Raw genomic sequence first — 21,058 nt, forward strand, 5'->3', positions numbered from 1 at the left:
TACACATCCTTATTCTAGTATATATTTAATTGTTCATACATCTTTATCTTTATTTCACATTTGCTTTTCCAAAGTAAATGTACGTTTCCCGTGCCAATAAAGCCCTTTTAATTGAATAGAGATAAAGAAAGAGATGGATGGGGGGAGGAGAGAGAAGCAGATGTTCACCTCACCTCATTGTCACAGCTTATTGGGCACTTTCCATCCAGAGCAGCACACTGTAACACAGAAACAATAAACAACCAAAACACTGTGTGTGTGTGTGTGTGTGTGTGGGGGGGGGGGGGGGGGGGGTGGGCGGGGGGGGTTGGGGGGGGGTGGGGGTGTACCTGTCGACTGGCTGTCCAGAATTTCCTCTGAAAGAACTCCAGTTTCATCTGAATCCCCACAGCTGCAAGACACAAATCAGAAAGCATTGGCCTGTGTGTGTGTGTCCGTGTGTGTGTGTCCGTGTGTGTTGCTCTTTGATCTTGTGGGACATCGGTGCAACAACTTCACCGATCGTCTTCGTAAGAAATTACAAATACAAACACACACACGCACACATACACAACCACACACACTGGCCAGCCTCAACAGACCTAACACTCCAATAATAACGTTCAGACCGCTGAGGATAAGAGCAGTAAGAACTAAAAGTGCTCAGAGACCTCCGCCCATGAATGAATTTCATGCCTCTGTTCGCGTGCACACGTCCGTGTAAAACATGTTTGGTATTGTCGCATTTGTTCGTTCGAGAGCTTTATGCCAGTCAAACCCTTGTGTTCCTGTGACCTTCCCACGTTGAGATACCATATGGCCGTTTCAATCCCCCACACTGACCATTTTTCGCTCCTGAGCCTAAGTCCAAAAAAATGAATGGAGGTGAATGGGCAGCCAAGTTTGGGCAGCTCTGTGGTGCTCCCGTCAGGTCACAGCTGGCGGGGGGCAGTTCGGTGCACTCTGGGCTCTCCACCCCGCATGGTCCAAACCATGTGTCGCTAGCACCCCAACACAGGAAGCTGGCTTCACTCAAAGCTTTGTTTTAATTCGTGGAATTCGCCCGTGATTCAGATCTCGACTCTTCCTTGGCCCATGCTACACCCCTCCACTGAGTTTCAGGACAATAGGTCTGGTAGTTTTTGCGTAATCCTGCTAACAAACAAACAACTCAACTCAAACTTTATTTATAGAGAACGTTTAAAACGACTAAAATCAACCAACGTTGTACAGGTAGGTGAAAAATAAATTACAACAATGACACTTCCAGACAACCATACACACAAACACAACAGTACTCACAAAGACACCAATACACACACTAGTCTGAGAGTCGTGCTCAACTAGAATTTGAAGGCCAGGGACAAAAAGTGGGTCTTCAATAAAGATGTAAAAACCTTGAGGGTCTGGGCAGATTTGATGTGGAGGGGCAAGATGTTCCAGAGCCTAGGGACAGCCGCCGCAAAGGCTCAGTCACCTCTGGTCTTTAGCCTGGTCTTGGGCATGTCCAGTAGCAGCTGGTCAGCCGATCTTAAGGCTCTGGCTGGAGTGTGGCGGTGCAAGAGTACAGCCAGGTACAGAGGAGCCAGACCATTTAGAGCTTTAAAAACAAATAGCAGAATCTTAAAATCAATTCGAAAGCGGACAGGGAGCCAGTGGAGTGAGGCCAATCCTGGGGTGATGTGGTCGCGCCTTTTTGCCAGTGAGAAGGCGAGCAGCTGCGATTTGGACAAGCTGCAGGCGTCTGAGTGAGGACTGGTCAATGCCCACATACAGGGAGTTGCAGTAGTCAAGGGGCGAGGTAATAAAAGCATGAATTACCTTCTCTAGATCTTTTGGGGAGAGATATGCCTTAGTCTTGGATAAAAGTCTTAGCTGGAAAAAGCTGGTTTTAACAACAGAGCTGACCTGTTTATCAAATTTAAAAGCGCTATCGAAAAACACTCCGAGGTTCTTAACGGAGGAGCGGATCTTGGAGCTTAGAGGGCCCAGGATATCAGCAGGGAAGGTTTTGTCCAAAAAAGATGATCTTGATGATCTCTTTGAGGTTGAGGAAATTTAAGCCCATCCATGATTTGATGTCTCTCAGGCAGTCGAGCAATAGCTGCATTGAGTTCTTACTTTTGGCTTTAAGAGGCAGGTGAATCTGTACATCATCAGCGAAACAGTGGAAGGAAATATTATGTTTGGAAAAAATAGATCCTAAAACTTCTCGCCCTCCGCTGTCACTGGGGCAGAGATAACAAATGTTTTATTCAACAGATCTACAACCATTTTGGAGAAGTGCTACTTTTCTGCAAGTCACCTTAGAACAGGAACGTGGTGTGTGTAAGCTTGCCAGTGTGTGTGCGTGTGTGTGTGTGTGTGTGTGTGTCAGCAAGGAGTTTAGCAGGATTCTGACTGGCTAAGAGCACATAGACAGGTGAACACAAGAGCAGACAATCAGAGCCATATGGTGTTGGTGGTTGACTCTAGTAGGTAAGGCATGACTGGTGATTGGTTCAGGGGAGGCACATGCATGTATCTGAATGGTGATTGGCTCCAGCAGATGTGGAGTTAATTCCAGTTACCTCCAGTTGATCCACCCAGACTGAGAGCGATCCATTTCAAAGGCATTCAGTGGGCTAGGGTTACTGCTGAGCTTACAATACCACAGATCACACACACACACACACACACGCACACACACACAGACACACACACACACACACACACACACAACACACCATCAAAGCTTTGTGAGCAGGGCAGAGCCTTGTTTAGCTCATGGTGGCAGAGATGCAGCCAGAACCCAAAATAAATTACATTACAGTCATTTAGCAGACGCTTTTATCCAAAGCGACTAACAATAATTGCATTTAACGTAAGATACGCCAATGTGCTACTACTTGCCAGAACTCACAAGTGCATCTTCTTTCTAAAACAAGTGACTTAGAGCATAATCTAGTGCTGAAGGCAAAGTGCAAGAATAGCAATCCTAATACAATAGGTGCTTAAGAGGGAGGATTGCTGTAGTACTTCTTGAAGAGATGAGTTTTGAGCCTGCAACGAAAGATGGGCAGCGACTCTGCTATCCTGACGTCAGTGGGCAGTTCGTTCCACCACTGCGGGGCCAGGACAGAGAAGAGCCGTGACCATGTCGATTGACCGCAGGCCTCGGAGTGACGGGTAACCAGTCGCCCCAAGGTAGCAGAGCGTAGCGGTCGGGAGGGGGTGTAGGGTTTGACCATGAACTGGAGGTAGGAGGGGGCTGTTCCTTTCATTGCCCTGTAGGCTAGCGCCAGAGTTTTAAACTGGATGCGAACCGCTACAGGGAGCCAGTGTAGGGAACGGAGAAGGGAAGTTGTGTGGGAGAACTTGGGGTGGTTGAACACCAGGCGAGCAGTAGCTTTCTGGACAAGTTCCAGGGGTTTAATGGCTGACGCTGAGGCCCCAGCAAGGAGGGAGTTGCAGTAGTCCAGGCGGGAGATGACCAGGGCCTGGATGAGTACCTGCGCCGTTTCATCAGTGAGGAAAGGGTGAAACCTCCTGATGTTGCAGAGCATGAATCTGCAGGAGCATGTGACGGTGATATGTGATATGTGCGGAGAACGACAGTTGGTCATCCAGGTTCACACCCAGATTCCTCACAGTCCAACTCGGGGTTACCACTGTGTCTTCAATGGTGATGGCCAGGTCCTGGTGTCCAAATGGATTTACTTTTTGAATTTGGCTTGACGTTTAGGTGTGAATTTGGCTTGACCAGGTGCAGATCAGCTTAAGTCCTTTACCGTACCATGTACTCTATCATCCAGAGTCCTTTCAACAACCAGAATCTGTTGAAGCAGCATGGGATGCTGAAGAAAAGGTGTCTCATTTAAGTTAGTCAACGTCAATACACCTACAGTAACACTCACACACACACACACACACACACACTGAACAGAACCATACTACACAGTACACACACACACAGTAGAGAAAGATAATCAGATAAAACACAGCATGCACTTTTTTCCTTCATGTCCAGTCCTGGTAGTCTTGCCCACACTTCGTTACCATGGAGACAAGCTGGATGTACTGTAATTGCATAAATATACTTCACGTCAAATACAGTCTGTGTTGGTTTGGTGCATCCTTCCTTTGTGCAGCTCCTCAATCCTTGATACGCACGGTGGAATACCCACAGAAATGGTGGGGAGTATACCAAAGATCCTCTGACCTTCTGTCAGGTGGAAATAGGAAAGGGTGATGAACAATGGCGGTGAATTTTGAAGAGAGGTTCTGTGGGCTAGCCCGGTATTACTCACATCTGTTCTGTGGGCTAGCCCGGTATTACTCACATCTGTTCTGTGGGCTAGCCTGGTATTACTCACATCTGTACTGTGGGCTAGCCCGGTATTACTCACATCTGTACTGTGGGCTAGCCTGGTATTACTCACATCTGTTCTGTGGGCTAGCCCGGTATTACTCACATCTGTTCTGTGGGCTAGCCCGGTATTACTCACATCTGTACTGTGGGCTAGCCCGGTATTACTCACATCTGTTCTGTGGGCTAGCCCGGTATTACTCACATCTGTTCTGTGGGCTAGCCTGGTATTACTCACATATGTTCTGTGGGCTAGCCCGGTCTTACTCACATCTGTACAATGTGACGTTGCTGCTACGCCATTACTAGCCTGGCTTCGCCAGACCCAATTCGCTAAAATGTGAATGGTCTGGAAACTCACAGTTGCTTTCCCATTCCTAAGGGGCGTTACCAATGGTCGTAGATCAAAATGCCTCTGGACGCAATTGGATAGACCTTCAACCAATCAGCGAAAAGGCCTCTATGGCGCTGCTCTGTTCCGTCATCTTATTAAACCCGCCCCATATTAGATAAACGCTTGTGATTGGCACAAACAAATTTCTGCTTGAGTGATTTCCGTTAGAACGGATGGATATCCAGACTGATCTGCGGAGTGAAATAGAATGTGAACTCGCGACTCATTATAAGGTTGTTATATAAAACCCTGTTATTACAAATCAACTCATTATAAGGTTGTTATATAAAACCATGTTATTACAAATCAACTCATTATAAGGTTGTTATATAAAACCCTGTTATTACAAATCAACTCATTATAAGGTTGTTATATATAAGAATCTGTTATTACAGACGGCGAGGGGATGCTTGTGAACCGTGATGGATTGATAGTGATGGATTGATAGTGATGGATTGATAGGGGGGCAGGGGACAGCCTGTGTGTTTAATAATGTTCATCATTTAAAATGATTCCATCATTGAGCTGACTTTGTCTCTCTCTCACTCCTAACCCTCTCTCTCTCTCCATCTCTCTCACTCCTAACCCTCTCTCTCTCGCCATCTCGCTCACTCCTAACCCTCTCTCTCTCCATCTCTCTCACTCCTAACCCTCACTCTCTCCATCTCTCACTCCTAACCCTCTCTCTCTCTCCATCTCTCTCACTCCTAACCCTCTCTCTCTCCTCTCTCCATCTCTCTCACTCTGAACCCTCACTCTCTTATCTCTCACTCCTCCCTCACTCTCTCCATCTCTCTCACTCCGAACCCTCACTCTCTCCATCTCTCTCACTCCTAACCCTCACTCTCACTCTCACCTCTCTCTCAATTTCTCTCACTCTTCCCTCTTTCTCCATCTCTCACTCCTCCCTCTCTCTCTCCATCTCTCTCACTCCTAACCCTCTCTCTAGCCTCTCCTCCCTCTCTCTCCACCTCTCATACTCCTAACCCTATGTCTCTCTCTCTCCATCTCTCACACTCCTAACCCTCTGTCTTTCTCGCTCACTGCTAGCCCTCTCTCTCTCTCTCTCTCTCTCTCACTCCTAACCCTGTCTCTCTCTCTCTCCATCTCTCACACTTCTAACCTCTGTGTCTCTCGCTCACTGCTGGCCCTCTCTCTCCCTCTCCATACCTCTCACTGCTAGCCCTCTCTCTCTCTCCATCTCTCTCACTCCTAACCTCTGTGTCATTCGCTCACTGTTAGCCCTCTCTCTCTCTCCATCTCTCTCACTCCTAACCTCTGTGTCTCTCTCTCACTGCTAGCCCTCTCTCTCTCTCCATCTCTCTCACTCCTAACCTCTGTGTCATTCGCTCACTGCTAGCCCTCTCTCTCTCTCCATCTCTCTCACTCCTAACCTCTGTGTCTCTCGCTCACTGCTAGCCCTCTGTGTCTCTCTCTCACTGCTAGCCCTCTCTCTCTCTCCATCTCTCTCACTCCTAACCTCTGTGTCTCTCGCTCACTGCTAGCCCTCTGTGTCTCTCTCTCACTGCTAGCCCTCTCTCTCTCTCCATCTCTCTCACTCCTAACCTCTGTGTCTCTCGCTCACTGCTAGCCCTCTGTGTCTCTCTCTCACTGCTAGCTCTAACTCTCTCCATACCTCTCTCCTCCTCTCCGTCTCTCTCTCCATCTGTCCTGTTTCTGTCTGCTCATCTGAGTTTGGGAGTCAATCATTTGCATGGAAGTACATCCAACCCCCATAGCACTATGTATCATGCTGTGTGTGTGTGTGTGTGTGTGTGTGTGTGTGTGTGTGTGCGTGCGTGCGTGCGTGCGTGCGTGCGTGAGCCATTCAACTGTAGATTTAATGCCGTTCAACTGTAGATTTAATTTGTTCAGTAGCAAAAATAATATACTGTAATATGTTCCGATGTGTTTGTTTATTTATTTGTGTGTGTGTGTAGAGAGATTTAAGAGGCTCAGCTGTCTGCTAAGAGATGACAAACCATCACACTCACCACTACATGCTTGACTAGACAGAGGGGGGGAGAGAGAGAGAGAGAGAGAGAGAGAGACACACACACAGGAGGGTGAAACAGTAAGTGAGTGAGTGGGTGAGTGAGTGGGTGAGTGAGTTGAGAGAGAGAGAGAGAGAGAGGAAGAGAGAGACACACACACACACACACAGGAGGGTGAAACAGTAAGTGAGTGAGTGGGTGAGTGAGTGAGTTGAGAGAGAGAGAGAGGAAGAGAGAGAGGGAGAGAGAGGAGAGTCCAGTACAGTTATTCCCAGGCTGGCAGGCTGCTAGCGGTGCAATATCTCTGATCCGTCTCTCTCTCACTCTGCTCTCATGGGGTTTCCTGCCCACAGATGCAGGGTCCGGGGTCCTAGGGGCATTGTGTGGGTCTGATCGCCTGCTTCTCAGTCCCTCTCTGTGAACTGCCGACACCCCCCCCACCCCCCCACCACACTTCCGACAATCAAGCAGTCCAGCAACAACCGCCAGAGCAGCAGGGGAACCTCACCAAATGCTGACCATCATTTGATGGATCACTCGCTGATGCCGTGCTAATCGGACTGCTAACCGCTATCAGGACTACTAATCAGACGGCTAACCGCTAACTGGGCTGATAACTGTACGGCCAACTGCTGACCGGACCACCTCGGCTCCCAGCTCACCCAGGGAGGACTCACCGGAGTGGGGGAGAAATGGCAGATATGACAGGTAGGAGTTCCACAGGACCAGGATCAGGTCAAGTTGATCATTCATTTCTATCGGGCTGCTTAGCCTGTCAGTCAGTGTATACTCATGTACACAGCGCTACTAGTAGTAGTATATACACAGTGGTACTAGCAGTAGAAGAGGGGGTTGTTAGTTATACTCATGTACTGTATACAGTGCTATCAGTAATAGTATACACACAGCAGTACTAGTAGTAGTAGAGGGGTTGCATACTCATATACACAGTGCTACAGTACTAGTAGTAGTATATACACAGCACTAATAGTAGCAGTAGTAGTAGTATATACACAGCAGTACTACAAGTATACTCATATATACAGCACTACTACTAGTAGTAGAGGAGGTTGTATACTCATATACACAGCAGTACAGTAGGACCCCACTCATCCGAACTTCAGAGATCTGAACCTCCCAGTCTACCGGACAGGCTTAAAAAACTTTATTTTTTATTTTTAGCCTGCTATCTGGTTACTGGTGGGATTTTCATTACAGTACTGTATCCTACTGTGAATAAAAACAGATCTGTATGTAGACCTACATGTTGCCTGTAGGCTGTAGCATACTGTCACGTTTCATTTCTTCTAATGTCGAGCGCAAAACGCAAACGAGTCTGCTGCGCGAGAGCTGCATTCCTTGGTAGCCAGAAAGCGCGTCAGCAACCTGAAGCAGAGGAGCAACGAGTCATTTTTCGTTCCCAGTTAATGGACTTCAGGAACACAGACGTGTTGTGGGCATGTAGATTAGACTACTAGACCTACTGTATTTGTTAAATAATAGCCTACAGCCTAGGCCACGTTAGCCTACAGTACATCGTTTGTTTTAGAGACTTTCTTTTAGGCTACAATAGCCTAAGACACGACAACTTGTCTGTCATTTCATTTATTTATTTAGTGATTATCATTTGCTCTAATTGTTCTAATGTTGGGTTGTTTTTAGGCTATACCATTTTGTTCTGCGAATACAGTAGCCTATCGATGCAGCGTACGCCTCATTTGAGTATAAAGTACTGTATTTGATCAAAGCATGCACTCAAGTGGAAATTTGGTTATTTTATTATAGGCTACTGTAGGCCTATTATAGGCTAGGCTATATGAGTTTAGTTGGCCATTTGATTGCAAATTTGATGCATTTTCACAAGTAATTAAGGGTATTTATTGGTCTATTATGAATCTATATGAAACAAGTATACCACTTATTGAATTTGGTGCATTTTAACATAAGTTTCAGTCATCCGGATATTTCAGAGATACGAACGACCTTCGGTCCCGTTGGGTTCGGATAAGTGGGGTCCTACTGTACTAGTAGAGGGGTTGTATATTCAAATACACAGCACTACTAGTAGTAGCAGAGGGGTTGTACATCCATATACACAGCGTCGTTTGTTGTATGAGTGTGTTGTGTATCAATGTGTTGTTCAGTGTATTGTGTATCCAGCATGTTGTGTTGCTCAGTGTGTTGTGTAGTGTTGTTCAGTGTGTTGTGTATTAGTGTGTTATGTATCAGTGTGTTGTGTAGTTAAGTGTGTTGTACTGTATATCAGTGTGTTGTGTATCGGTGTATTGTGTATCAGAGTGGTGTGTATCAGAGTGGTGTGTATCAGTGTGTTGTGTTGTTGTGTATCAGTGTGTTGTGTTGTTGTGCATCAGTGTGTTGTGTATCAGTGTGTTGTGTGGTTAAGTGTGTTGTATATTAGTGTGTTGTGTATCAGTATGTTGTGTATCAGTGTGTTGTGTTGTTGTGTATCTGTGTGTTGTGTATTAGTGTGTTGTGTGGTTCAGTGTGTTGTGTATTAGTGTGTTGTGTATCAGTGTGTTGTGTATAAGTGTGTTGTGTATCAGTGTGTTGTGTATAAGTGTGTTGTGTATCAGTGTGTTGTGTATCAGTGTGTTGTGTATGAGTGTGTTGTGTTGTTGTGTATCTGTGTGTTGTGTATTAGTGTGTTGTGTATCAGTGTGTTGTGTATAAGTGTGTTGTGTATCAGTGTGTTGTGTATCAGTGTGTTGTGTATCAGTGTGTTGTGTATCAGTGTGTTGTGTTGTTGTGTATCTGTGTGTTGTGTATTAGTGTGTTGTGTGGTTCAGTGTGTTGTGTATTAGTGTGTTGTGTATCAGTGTGTTGTGTATAAGTGTGTTGTGTATCAGTGTGTTGTGTATCAGTGTGTTGTGTATCAGTGTGTTGTGTATCAGTGTGTTGTGTGTGCTGTGGTCTCCCTCACCAGATATGTTGTGACTGCCTATCTGAGAGGGAACCTGTATCTCTCCTGACCTCATTCTCCACCTGCCTCCTGCTAGAACACTAAATCCAGTGTGTATGTGTGTGTGTGTGTGTGTGTGTGTTTGTTAGTTGGGGGATGGGTGAAACACTCATCAAGTGAAACGACACCTGACTCCAACCAAATGGTGAGAATAGGACCATTACCATGTTTTGAACTCAAACTATCGTTGAATCCTTTACTTTGTGTGGCCCTATTTCCTCTGTAGAAGTACACCGGTGGAGCGATACTATGCGTTAGCTACGAATGTAGCGCTGGTGTTGACATTTGTATGTAACGCAAAGTATCACTAGCATGCCCAAACGAGGGGCAGCAGGGAAACAGCTGAATTTGATCTCAGTCAATCAACAACATCATGGCTACAGTCGTTAAATCAAGCGCTAGATCCATAATTCCAAATTATCCCTTTAAGAACACACACATCACAATCCAATTCAAATCAGCAATATGATAGCTTTTAACACGTGTATCTCGGTATGGACACTCACTGAGAGAGAGAGAGAGAGAGAGAGAGAGAGAGAGAGAGAGAGAGAGAGAGAGAGAGAGAGGAAGAGAGATGCGGAGAAATGGAGATATAGTGAGAGATAGAGATATATACAGTATAGTGATGAGAGAGACGGAGATAGAGATTGAGAGATAAAGAGATATTGATAGAGAAACAGAGGACATAGGGATAGAGAGATATATAGGGATAAAGAGCAATATGGAAAATAGAGATAGAGATGGATATTGCGATAGAGAGAGAAATAGAGAGATACAGAGAGAGATAGGCAGTGATAAAAGAGCGATTGAGAGCTAGAGATAGAGAGATACATTAATTTCACAACCTAGACAGAGATAGAGAGAGATGTAAAGATAAAGAGAAATATAGTGAGAGATAAGAGTGAGAAAGTGCATCAGAAAGAGAGTTCAGCTGTTGATGCGCATTTCCACACACTAGAATCATTGTAAATCAGTGATCTGGACAGCTGTGTGTCAGTTGAATGGGAGCTGTGTGTTGGCCAGTGAGCTGGGTAGCTGTACTGAGGGAAGCTGTGTATCCAGTGCAGTCTGGTGGTGCTGGGTTCTGCTGCTCTTTGGCAGGTCATAGCTATCCAACCATCTCTATCCAGGATTATAAATATCACTGCTGTTCCAGATGGAACCAACACAGGAAGTTATTTCAAAGAGCAGGGAGTATCAGACACCCAATACCTGATATGTGTGTGTGTGTGTGTGTGTGTGTGTGTGTGTGTGTGTGTGTGTGTGTGTGTGTGTACGTGCGTGTGTGTGGGCTGGGGGTTGGGGTGAGATGAGGCCTTGGGTAACAGATATGCTGTTCTCTGTCCATCGGGCCAGTTTAATATGATTGGAAAAGCAGTAGATCAACTCTTTGAAGTAACTAATGTTGGGTTTTGTATTTGTATCTAACCCCCATCACCCCTCTTTCTTTCTTTCTTTCTTTCTTTCTTTCTTTCTTTCTTTCTTTCTTTCTTTCTTTCTTTCTTTCTTTCTTTCTCTCTCTTTCTTCACAGTGACAGAGGTCTTCATCCTCCTCTCCCTCCTTATCCCTTCTTCCCTGTCCTGCCCTAAGGAGTGTGTGTGTGACCACCGGTCTAAAGCGGTCGACTGCCGGGGGCGGGGCTTGTACGACATCCCGAGGCGACTACAACCCGACACTCTAGAACTCTATCTCCAGGACAACCGTATCCGGGGGCTGGGCTCCATGGTGTTACGAGAAACACCCCTGCTCCGTGTTCTCGACCTATCAAATAACTCCATAACATCCGTGTCGCCTTCAGCCCTGCTGGGTCTGAGGGCGTTACAACGCCTCAGCCTGGCCAATAACACACTGAGGGAGCTTGACAGGCGGCTGCTGGGACCTATCCGCTTCCTCACACACCTAGATCTCTCCCATAACAGGTACCCAGCATGCAACACTGTCACTACACTGCCATTACAATGCTAACACTGTTACTACACTGTCACTACACCGCCACTATGCTATTAATTACACTGTCATGACACTGTCACTACAATGTCCCTACACTGTTAACACTGTCACTACACCGTCACTACTCTGCTACTACACTGCCAACACTGTCACTACACCGTCACTACACTGCTACTACACCGTCACTACACAGCTACTACACTGCCAACACTGTCACTACACTGCTACTACACTGCCAACACTGTCACTACACTGTCACTACACCATCACTACACTGCTACTACACTGCCAACACTGTCACTACACTGTCACTACACTGCTACTACACTGCCAACACTGTCACTACACTGTCACTACACCGTCACTACACTGCTACTACACTGCCAACACTGTCACTACACTGTCACTACACTGCCAACACTGTCACTACACTGCCAACACTGTCACTACACTGTCACTACACTGCTACTACACCGCTACTACACTGCCAACGCTGTCACTACACTGTCAGTACACTGCTACTACACTGTCACTACACTGTCACGACACTGCTACTACACCTTCACGACACTGTCACTACACTCTCACTACGCTGTCACTACACTGCCAGCACTGTAACTACACTAAGCTCTGTAGGGTTAGGGTTCTCACTGTTCTCTCACAATGTTTGCTTCGTTGGGCCTTGTGTGTGTGGGTGTGTGTGTGTGTGTGTGTGTGTGTATGTGTGCATGTGTCCTCTTTCCAGTCTGGGGGGTCTTCCCGGCACCCTTGGAGAGAGTTTGAGGAACGTGTCGTGGCTGGGCCTGGCCCACAACAGACTGCAGCGCCTGGAGCGCCCCCTGCTGGAGGGCCTGGGCCGGCTGGAGGGCCTCAGCCTCAGAGGGAACCCCTGGAGGTGTGACTGCCAGCTCATAGGGCTCAAACTGTGGCTGGAGACCTTCCTCTTCAGAGGTACGGCCCAGGAGGAAGGCAGTCGCAGTAGACGCTACAGGTTTGGACCACAGGTCTGAGAAACCGTCCTCCATCTTGGATCGGAAGGCTAAGGTTCTTCAGTGTTCACTTCACCACTGATTGGACCCGATGCTTGAGACCAGCGTTTAGAGTAACTGTCTGCCATCTTGAATCAAATCATTCACTGGCAGAACGTGCTACTTTGCATTCCAGTGTGATTCAGGCTGTCAGAGCAGGTTTGTGTAATGACACACACGGCTCATCCCCAAGTCACAATATGCACCAAACACACACACACACACACACACACACACACACACACACACACACACACACACACACACACACACACACACACACACACACACACACACACACACACACACACACTACTGTGAGCCAAAAGCCCCATCATGCAGATATAGTGATGTCAAAATGTAGTGTCCTTCCCCTGAGAGCTACAGCCACGGGGGAATCAACTAACTAGAGGATGCCTAATTAGAACATATGAACTGTGGTGTGTGTGTATGTGTGCATGGGTGTGTGTGTGTGTGTTTGTGCGTGCATGCGCATGTGTCTGTTTAGAGATGTTATTTATATCAGATGAGTAATATGTCAGCCATGCGACAGCTGCTCCCTGCGGTGCCCTCAGTCTGAACTCCACTGGACCTCTCTCTCTCTCTCTCTCTCTCTCACACACACACACACACACACACACACACACACACACACACACACACACACACACAGTCCTCCAGCCCTCACCTAAACATCACACAACTCTCCATCCCTCCATCCCTCCATCTCTCCATCCTTACCTCTTCATCCCTCCATCCCTACCTCTCCATCCCTCCATCTCTCCGTTCCTACTTCTCCATCCCTCCACCTCTTCCTCTCCATTCTTTCATCCCTCCATCCCTACCTCTCCATCCCTATCTCTCCCTCCCTACCTCTATCCCTACCTCTCCATTCCTTCCTCCACCTCTACCTCTCCATCCTTTCATCCCTCCATCCCTACCTCTCCATCCCTATCTCTCCCTCCCTACCTCCATCCCTATCTCTCCATTCCTCCACCTCTACCTCTCCATCCTTTCATCCCTCCATCCCTACCTCTCCATCCCTCCATCTCTCTTTCCTTACCTCAACACGTTAGCTGGCTTGCCAAACTAACATGTTGTGGTAATGATGATGTAGTGACCAGAGAACCCAGGGAAATCAGCGTTGGCTAGAAATCCCATAATGCAACACATCTGCGTCGTTATTGTAACTTTTTACAATGTTGATGGTATTGTTCCTGACAAATAAACTAGTCAATAATTAAAATAAAACTAAATTCACAAGATAAACATGGCTATTCACATTGACCTGAGCGCAAACACTTAAACAGTGATTTTAGAAGGTGAATATTTAGATCACAGGTTTCACACCTCTTAATCTCCTCTCTGTGTGTTCTCTCCCTCCTTCTCCCTCCCTCCCTCCCTCCCTCCCCAGGCGGAGTGGTGGATGAGGTTCTTTGTTCCCACCCAGAGGAGATGAGAGACAGAGACCTGCAGAATGTTCCCTACCAGCTGTTCCACGCCTGCCTGACCACCAGCTACAGCTTCCTGTTCGCCAACATCCACCACCTGGAGGCCGAGCGCTCGCTACGCGGCCATCCCCACGGCAGCCACGCCCACCCCAACCTGCACGGCACCCTGGGAATGGGGGAGGGCTTGGCCATCGGGGGTGGGGGCGGGAGCGGCGGCCTTCCGGAGTGCGAGCCCAAGCAGAGGCCGCGGCCGGTCAACCTGCGTCACGCCATCGCCACGGTGGTCATCACGGGTGTGGTGTGCGGCATCGTGTGCCTGATGATGCTGGCGGCCGCCGTGTACGGGTGCGCCTACGCCGCCGTCATGGCGCGGTACCAGCGGGAGCTGAAGAAGAGCGAGGAGAGGGCGGCGGCGGGAGGGGGCGGAGCCACGGTCGACGAGAAGGAGCCGCTGGAGAATGCTATCGCCTAGGACACCTGGATCTTAAGCCCCGCCCCCCATAGCTCGATCACAACACTACACTACAGCAACGCTTCCCCGCCAGGAGACACTGTGTGTGTGTGTGTGTGTGTGTGTGGGTTTCCCATGACTGTCGACTATGCACTAAAAGAACTGTAAACCTGGAGCTAGGCCTCATCGGTTCCTTTACATCAAGACATCAAATCCAATGAATATAACTGGTATTGTGGTGTGTTTGTAGTTGTAGATGTCATATGTAGACTGACGTTGTTGTTCTTGTTGTTGTTGTGGTTTGGGATTCTTCATACATGTACTGTACGTGTATGTTCTGAGTCACATCTTGAAGTGTGTTACTGCACTAGGCAGCTCCTACCCGTTTTAGAGTATGTGGATGTCTATACTGTGTGTATGTGTGTGTGTGTGTGTGTGTGTGTGTGTGTGTGTGTGTGTGTGTGTGTGCGCGCGAGCGTGTGTGTGTGTGTGTGGTGAATCTACAAGCAATAATAATGAAACAAACTAAATGGAAATGAGAGCAAACTGGGATTCAGTCTCCTGATTAAAGTTCTATTTCGTGGTGCTCCGCCCCCCAGGGCAAACTCCCTATTAGTTTATGAATTGGTCTTAGCAAGACCCCAAAAATCATTTTCGTAACATGAGCCTGCATGAGACCCTGTGAATTTATCATTTTATTTATCATTATTTGTGTATTTATCATTTATCATTCGTTTCGCCCTGCGGTATTTACCTGCATTGAAGCCATCCTTCCAGAAAGTAGCTACAATCTTCCAATCCAGTCTGCACCACGCGCATTTGTCATCATTTTTTTCCCATCATTACAACGAGTGAGTGGGGGATTGTGGGAAGTTATGCTTTTAAAACGCACTGCCGATTTTATCACGACCAGAGGAGCCGCCAAAGTGCCGATTATCTCAGCTACACTGTTTGAAAAAAAAATAAAAAATACACGCACGCCCAAACAGGTCTGGAAAACCAACATATAAGTGGGGGCTTCGCCCACATAACTGCTCCTAGGAACTTTCAGCTTTCAAAGACTGAGAAGAAAGAAAGATATGACTAGCCAGTGACTCACCGTGGAGCCAGCGGCGTCCCTCGGGGTGTCCTGGCCAACGCTGCCTAGTCTGCGTGTAGGCCTATGGGTTTTTTCTTGAGTGACATGTTGCTGGCTAGGTTTCACTAGCCAGTAGGAGCCAGCCCTGAGTGGCTCCGCTCCACTCATAGAACTAGGGTTACAATGCGTAACCATTGTTACAATACATAACTGTCGATCTCTGATACAAAACACACACACAGCTAAATGTGCTCATATACATAAGGAATGAAGCTGATTACCCCCCCCCCCACACACACACACACATACATACACACACACACACACTCACGCAGACATGGGTTGACTCAGGGACATCTGCAGTGCCCTGGGTGTGTGATGTCATGGCACTGTCGTGTTGCGTTAGCGTATCCCTGTGTTCCTGTGGTGTGTGTGTGTGTGTGTGGGGGGGGGTTCCTGAGCTCTGTGGTGCAGCAGACGGGGGAGGGGGTTGACTGTCCTGACTACTATGCTAAATCAACATTAGGCTAACTCTCCTCTGACTCTCACAACCACAACATCATCCTCACAGTCCTCTTCCCAAACTGCCTGGTGAAATGATCTGTGCTCAGCGAGCAAAACATGTCTCTCCTGGAGGTGGTCTGTGAACCGCATATCTCTCCTGGAGGTGGTCTCTGAACCGCGTCTCTCTCCTGGAGGTGGTCTCTGAACCAAGCATCTCTCTCTCCTGGAGGTGGTCTCTGAACCGCGTCTCTCTCCTGGAGGTGGTCTCTGAACCAAGCATCTCTCTCTCCTGGAGGTGGTCTCTGAACCGCGTCTCTCTCCTGGAGGTGGTCTCTGAACCAAGCGTCTCTCTCTCCTGGAGGTGGTCTCTGAACCAGGCGTCTCTCTCCTGGAGGTGGTCTCTGAACCAGGCATCTCTCTCCTGGTAGTCTCTCTCCAGACTCAAATATTACCTCGAGTCTTTGCGCTCTGCGTGCTACATAATAGAGTCGGTGCCACTTCGCCACCCAAGCCGGTGATCTGAGGGTGTATCAACGGTTCAAAATTGAAAGAGTGACAGGTCGTAGCAGCAAATGAGAGACGCTAACCCAGGTTAGATGGGCGGGGCATATCTATGGGTGGGAACGCCTTATCGTGAAAGTCGTTACTTCTTGGTGTTGCCGGGATTCCGGTGCTACCAATGAATTGGCAGGATTTGAACACCAGCTATTTGCATATTTGTCCCACCCAGACCCATAGAGATCTGCAGCATGCAGTAACATAGCACAGCTTAGGTAGTGTATCAGTGAAAGAACTGCGTTGAGACGACTCTCCTGGAGGTGGTCTCTGAGCCAGGTCTCTCTCTCTTGGAGGTGGTCTCTGAGCCAGGTCTCTCTCTCTCCTGGAGGTGGTCTCTGAGCCAGGTCTCTCTCTCTTGGAGGTGGTCTCTGAGCCAGGTCTCTCTCTCTTGGAGGTGGTCTCTGAGCCAGGTCTCTCTCTCTCTCCTGGAGGTGGTCTCTGAGCCAGGTCTCTCTCTCTTGGAGGTGGTCTCTGAGCCAGGTCTCTCTCTCTTGGAGGTGGTCTCTGAGCCAGGTCTCTCTCTCTCCTGGAGGTGGTCTCTGAGCCAGGTCTCTCTCTCTTGGAGGTGGTCTCTGAGCCAGGTCTCTCTCTCTCTCCTGGAGGTGGTCTCTGAGCCAGGTCTCTCTCTCTTGGAGGTGGTCTCTGAGCCAGGTCTCTCTCTCTCTCTTGGAGGTGGTCTCTGAGCCAGGTCTCTCTCTCTTGGAGGTGGTCTCTGAGCCAGGTCTCTCTCTCTCCTGGAGGTGGTCTCTGAGCCAGGTCTCTCTCTCTCTCCTGGAGGTGGTCTCTGAGCCAGGTCTCTCTCTCTTGGAGGTGGTCTCTGAGCCAGGTCTCTCTCTCTTGGCTTGGAGGTGGTCTCTGAGCCAGGTCTCTCTCTCTTGGAGGTGGTCTCTGAGCCAGGTCTCTCTCTCTTGGAGGTGGTCTCTGAGCCAGGTCTCTCTCTCTTGGAGGTGGTCTCTGAGCCAGGTCTCTCTCTCTCCTGGAGGTGGTCTCTGAGCCAGGTCTCTCTCTCTTGGAGGTGGTCTCTGAGCCAGGTCTCTCTCTCCTGGAGGTGGTCTCTGAGCCAGGTCTCTCTCTCGTGGAGGTGGTCTCTGAGCCAGGTCTCTCTCTCTCCTGGAGGTGGTCTCTGAGCCAGGTCTCTCTCTCTTGGAGGTGGTCTCTGAGCCAGGTCTCTCTCTCCTGGAGGTGGTCTCTGAGCCAGGTCTCTCTCTCTTGGAGGTGGTCTCTGAGCCAGGTCTCTCTCTCTTGGAGGTGGTCTCTGAGCCAGGTCTCTCTCTCTTGGAGGTGGTCTCTGAGCCAGGTCTCTCTCTCTCCTGGAGGTGGTCTCTGAGCCAGGTCTCTCTCTCTTGGAGGTGGTCTCTGAGCCAGGTCTCTCTCTCCTGGAGGTGGTCTCTGAGCCAGGTCTCTCTCTCTCTCCTGGAGGTGGTCTCTGAGCCAGGTCTCTCTCTCTCTTGGAGGTGGTCTCTGAGCCAGGTCTCTCTCTCTTGGAGGTGGTCTCTGAGCCAGGTCTCTCTCTCTCCTGGAGGTGGTCTCTTAGCCAGGTCTCTCTCTCTTGGAGGGGGTCTCTGAGCCAGGTCTCTCTCTCTTGGAGGGGGTCTCTGAGCCAGGTCTCTCTCTCTTGGAGGTGGTCTCTGAGCCAGGTCTCTCTCTCTTGGAGGTGGTCTCTGAGCCAGGTCTCTCTCTCTCCTGGAGGTGGTCTCTGAGCCAGGTCTCTCTCTCCTGGAGGTGGTCTCTGAGCCAGGTCTCTCTCTCCTGGAGGTGGTCTCTGAGCCAGGTCTCTCTCTCTTGGAGGTGGTCTCTGAGCCAGGTCTCTCTCTCTCTCCTGGAGGTGGTCTCTGAGCCAGGTCTCTCTCTCTCTCCTGGAGGTGGTCTCTGAGCCAGGTCTCTCTCTCTTGGAGGTGGTCTCTGAGCCAGGTCTCTCTCTCTTGGAGGTGGTTTCTGAGCCAGGTCTCTCTCTCTCCTGGAGGTGGTCTCTGAGCCAGGTCTCTCTCTCTCTTGGAGGTGGTCTCTGAGCCAGGTCTCTCTCTCTCTCCTGGAGGTGGTCTCTGAGCCAGGTCTCTCTCTCTCTCCTGGAGGTGGTCTCTGAGCCAGGTCTCTCTCTCCTGGAGGTGGTCTCTGAGCCAGGTCTCTCTCTCTCTCCTGGAGGTGGTCTCTGAGCCAGGTCTCTCTCTCTTGGAGGTGGTCTCTGAGCCAGGTCTCTCTCTCTCCTGGAGGTGGTCTCTGAGCCAGGTCTCTCTCTCTCCTGGAGGTGGTCTCTGAGCCAGGTCTCTCTCTCTCCTGGAGGTGGTCTCTGAGCCAGGTCTCTCTTTTTCCTGGAGGTGGTCTCTGTGCCAGGTCTCTCTCTCTCTCCTGGAGGTGGTCTCTGAGCCAGGTCTCTCTCTCTTGGAGGTGGTCTCTGAGCCAGGTCTCTCTCTCTCTTGGAGGTGGTCTCTGAGCCAGGTCTCTCTCTCTCTCCTGGAGGTGGTCTCTGAGCCAGGTCTCTCTCTCTTGGAGGTGGTCTCTGAGCCAGGTCTCTCTCTCCTGGAGGTGGTCTCTGAGCCAGGTCTCTCTCTCTTGGCTTGGAGGTGGTCTCTGATCCAGGTCTCTCTCTCTCCTGGAGGTGGTCTCTGAGCCAGGTCTCTCTCTCTCTCCTGGAGGTGGTCTCTGAGCCAGGTCTCTCTCTCTCTCCTGGAGGTGGTCTCTGAGCCAGGTCTCTCTCTCTCTTGGAGGTGGTCTCTGAGCCAGGTCTCTCTTTTTCCTGGAGGTGGTCTCTGAGCCAGGTCTCTCTCTCTTGGAGGTGGTCTCTGAGCCAGGTCTCTCTCTCTTGGAGGTGGTCTCTGAGCCAGGTCTCTCTCTCTCCTGGAGGTGGTCTCTGAGCCAGGTCTCTCTCTCTTGGAGGTGGTCTCTGAGCCAGGTCTCTCTCTCTTGGAGGTGGTCTCTGAGCCAGGTCTCTCTCTCTTGGAGGTGGTCTCTGAGCCAGGTCTCTCTCTCTTGGAGGTGGTCTCTGAGCCAGGTCTCGATGCCTTGGAAACATTATTTTCTATGCGAAGTTACTCGTTATTATTCGGAGGGAAAAAAAATTTGTACGTCATCTGCATTAGCATATTGTTACATTGGTGAGTGAATCACAGGAGACGCTGCGCTAATTTGACTGGCAATGGCTACAGCGAGCTGTTAAGAAGGACACATTTTCACTCACCCGTTGTCAGATAAAGTTGAAAGGTCAAGCAGCAAGTTTATTAATTCAGCTAATGTTAGCTAGTCATTCCATTTTGGTAGATTTGAAAGCGCGTTCCACCGGCATACTTTATATCCATTGCTGTAACATTATGGGGAAAAACATGGCTAACATTATTGTCAACTAGACAATATAATATATATTAACTAAAAAATAGGTTACACTCAGTCTGAGACCAAAAGTGGCTTGTGGATGTTTACAGTACATAAGTGGAAACTGCTGCCTGCATTGTCGTAGTATCCTACTGTATTGCACATTTTGCAGCGCACTTCATTCATGTCCAAACTTGGTTTTGCTCGCTTCATATTTTCATCTAACTCTGAGAGCAAACGTTGCTGGTCATGTGACAGCTGGCATCTGAAATGGTAGCACAGCGCTCTCTACTGTTGGATTTGAGAGTTGTTTTCCCCGACATCATTATTGAGTTATCCTGATATCAGACAGAATTGTTAACTTGTTACACTCTATTGAGAACTTCAATTTAGAATCAGCAAACTTTTAGTGTGCAGATTGGAATGTCTGGACCCATGCTACAGTTGATGGGCTATGCACATAAATTCAAAAATTGACTGTTTAATACGTTTAAAGGGGTACTGTGCTATTTTTGACATTAGTCTCAGAAAAGCACAATCATCATAGTTTTTCAAAGCATTTACATTGACTTCCATTGAAGCCCAGTAAGATCCCGCATAAAAACTGCAGCTAGCTCAATACTAGAACGATCAGAGAAATTATCATCTTTATGTTTCAGGTTCATGTTAGACAGACCACAAATAGGGCTAAATGTCCAAAATAGCACACTACCCTTTTAATGGGTTAGAATTATGATATGGTTATGGTTAAAGGGTTAACTGTTAACATCACTACAGGACTGCAGGATCAATATTGAGAGAGGGGAGAGAGGGAAATGAGAGAGACAAGATAGAGAGAGATGAGGGAGAGAGACAGAATGACAGACAGGTGAGAACTCATCATCTCTCTCATCTCTGGAGTCACAGTTAGAATCTGTAGTTATGAATCACAGTTTGTATTTCCAATGCAAAACAATGTTTTATTTGTATGTCTATTTATAGGGTTCATACCATTCATAAAACGTGTTTAGTTAAAAAATAAAATAATAAGAGAGAG

General features: G+C 48.4%; 2 protein-coding genes across 2 annotated transcripts in view; one reads left to right on the top strand and one right to left on the bottom strand.

Moving 5' to 3' along the window:
* The window catches only part of cacna2d3a (calcium channel, voltage-dependent, alpha 2/delta subunit 3a), a gene marked incomplete at both ends in the record, with an annotated part of 255,462 nt that overhangs the window by 58,488 nt on the left and 175,916 nt on the right, over nucleotides 1-21,058 (bottom strand). Inside the window, 2 exons of the mRNA XM_084436018.1 lie at nucleotides 174-218; nucleotides 330-391. Of these exons, the coding sequence (XP_084292144.1) occupies nucleotides 174-218; nucleotides 330-391 (107 nt within the window). The remainder of the gene's footprint in view (nucleotides 1-173; nucleotides 219-329; nucleotides 392-21,058) is intronic.
* Nucleotides 7,408-14,597, top strand: lrtm1 (leucine rich repeats and transmembrane domains 1; the record flags this gene model as incomplete). Its single annotated transcript, XM_084461866.1, has 4 exons — nucleotides 7,408-7,423; nucleotides 11,228-11,615; nucleotides 12,392-12,597; nucleotides 14,089-14,597. 4 exons carry the CDS (start codon nucleotides 7,408-7,410, stop codon nucleotides 14,595-14,597), a joined length of 1,119 nt encoding a protein of 372 aa, XP_084317992.1.

Source organism: Borostomias antarcticus, assembly GCF_949987555.1.
Source record: "Borostomias antarcticus genome assembly, chromosome: 3".
NCBI lineage: Eukaryota > Metazoa > Chordata > Actinopteri > Stomiiformes > Stomiidae > Borostomias > Borostomias antarcticus.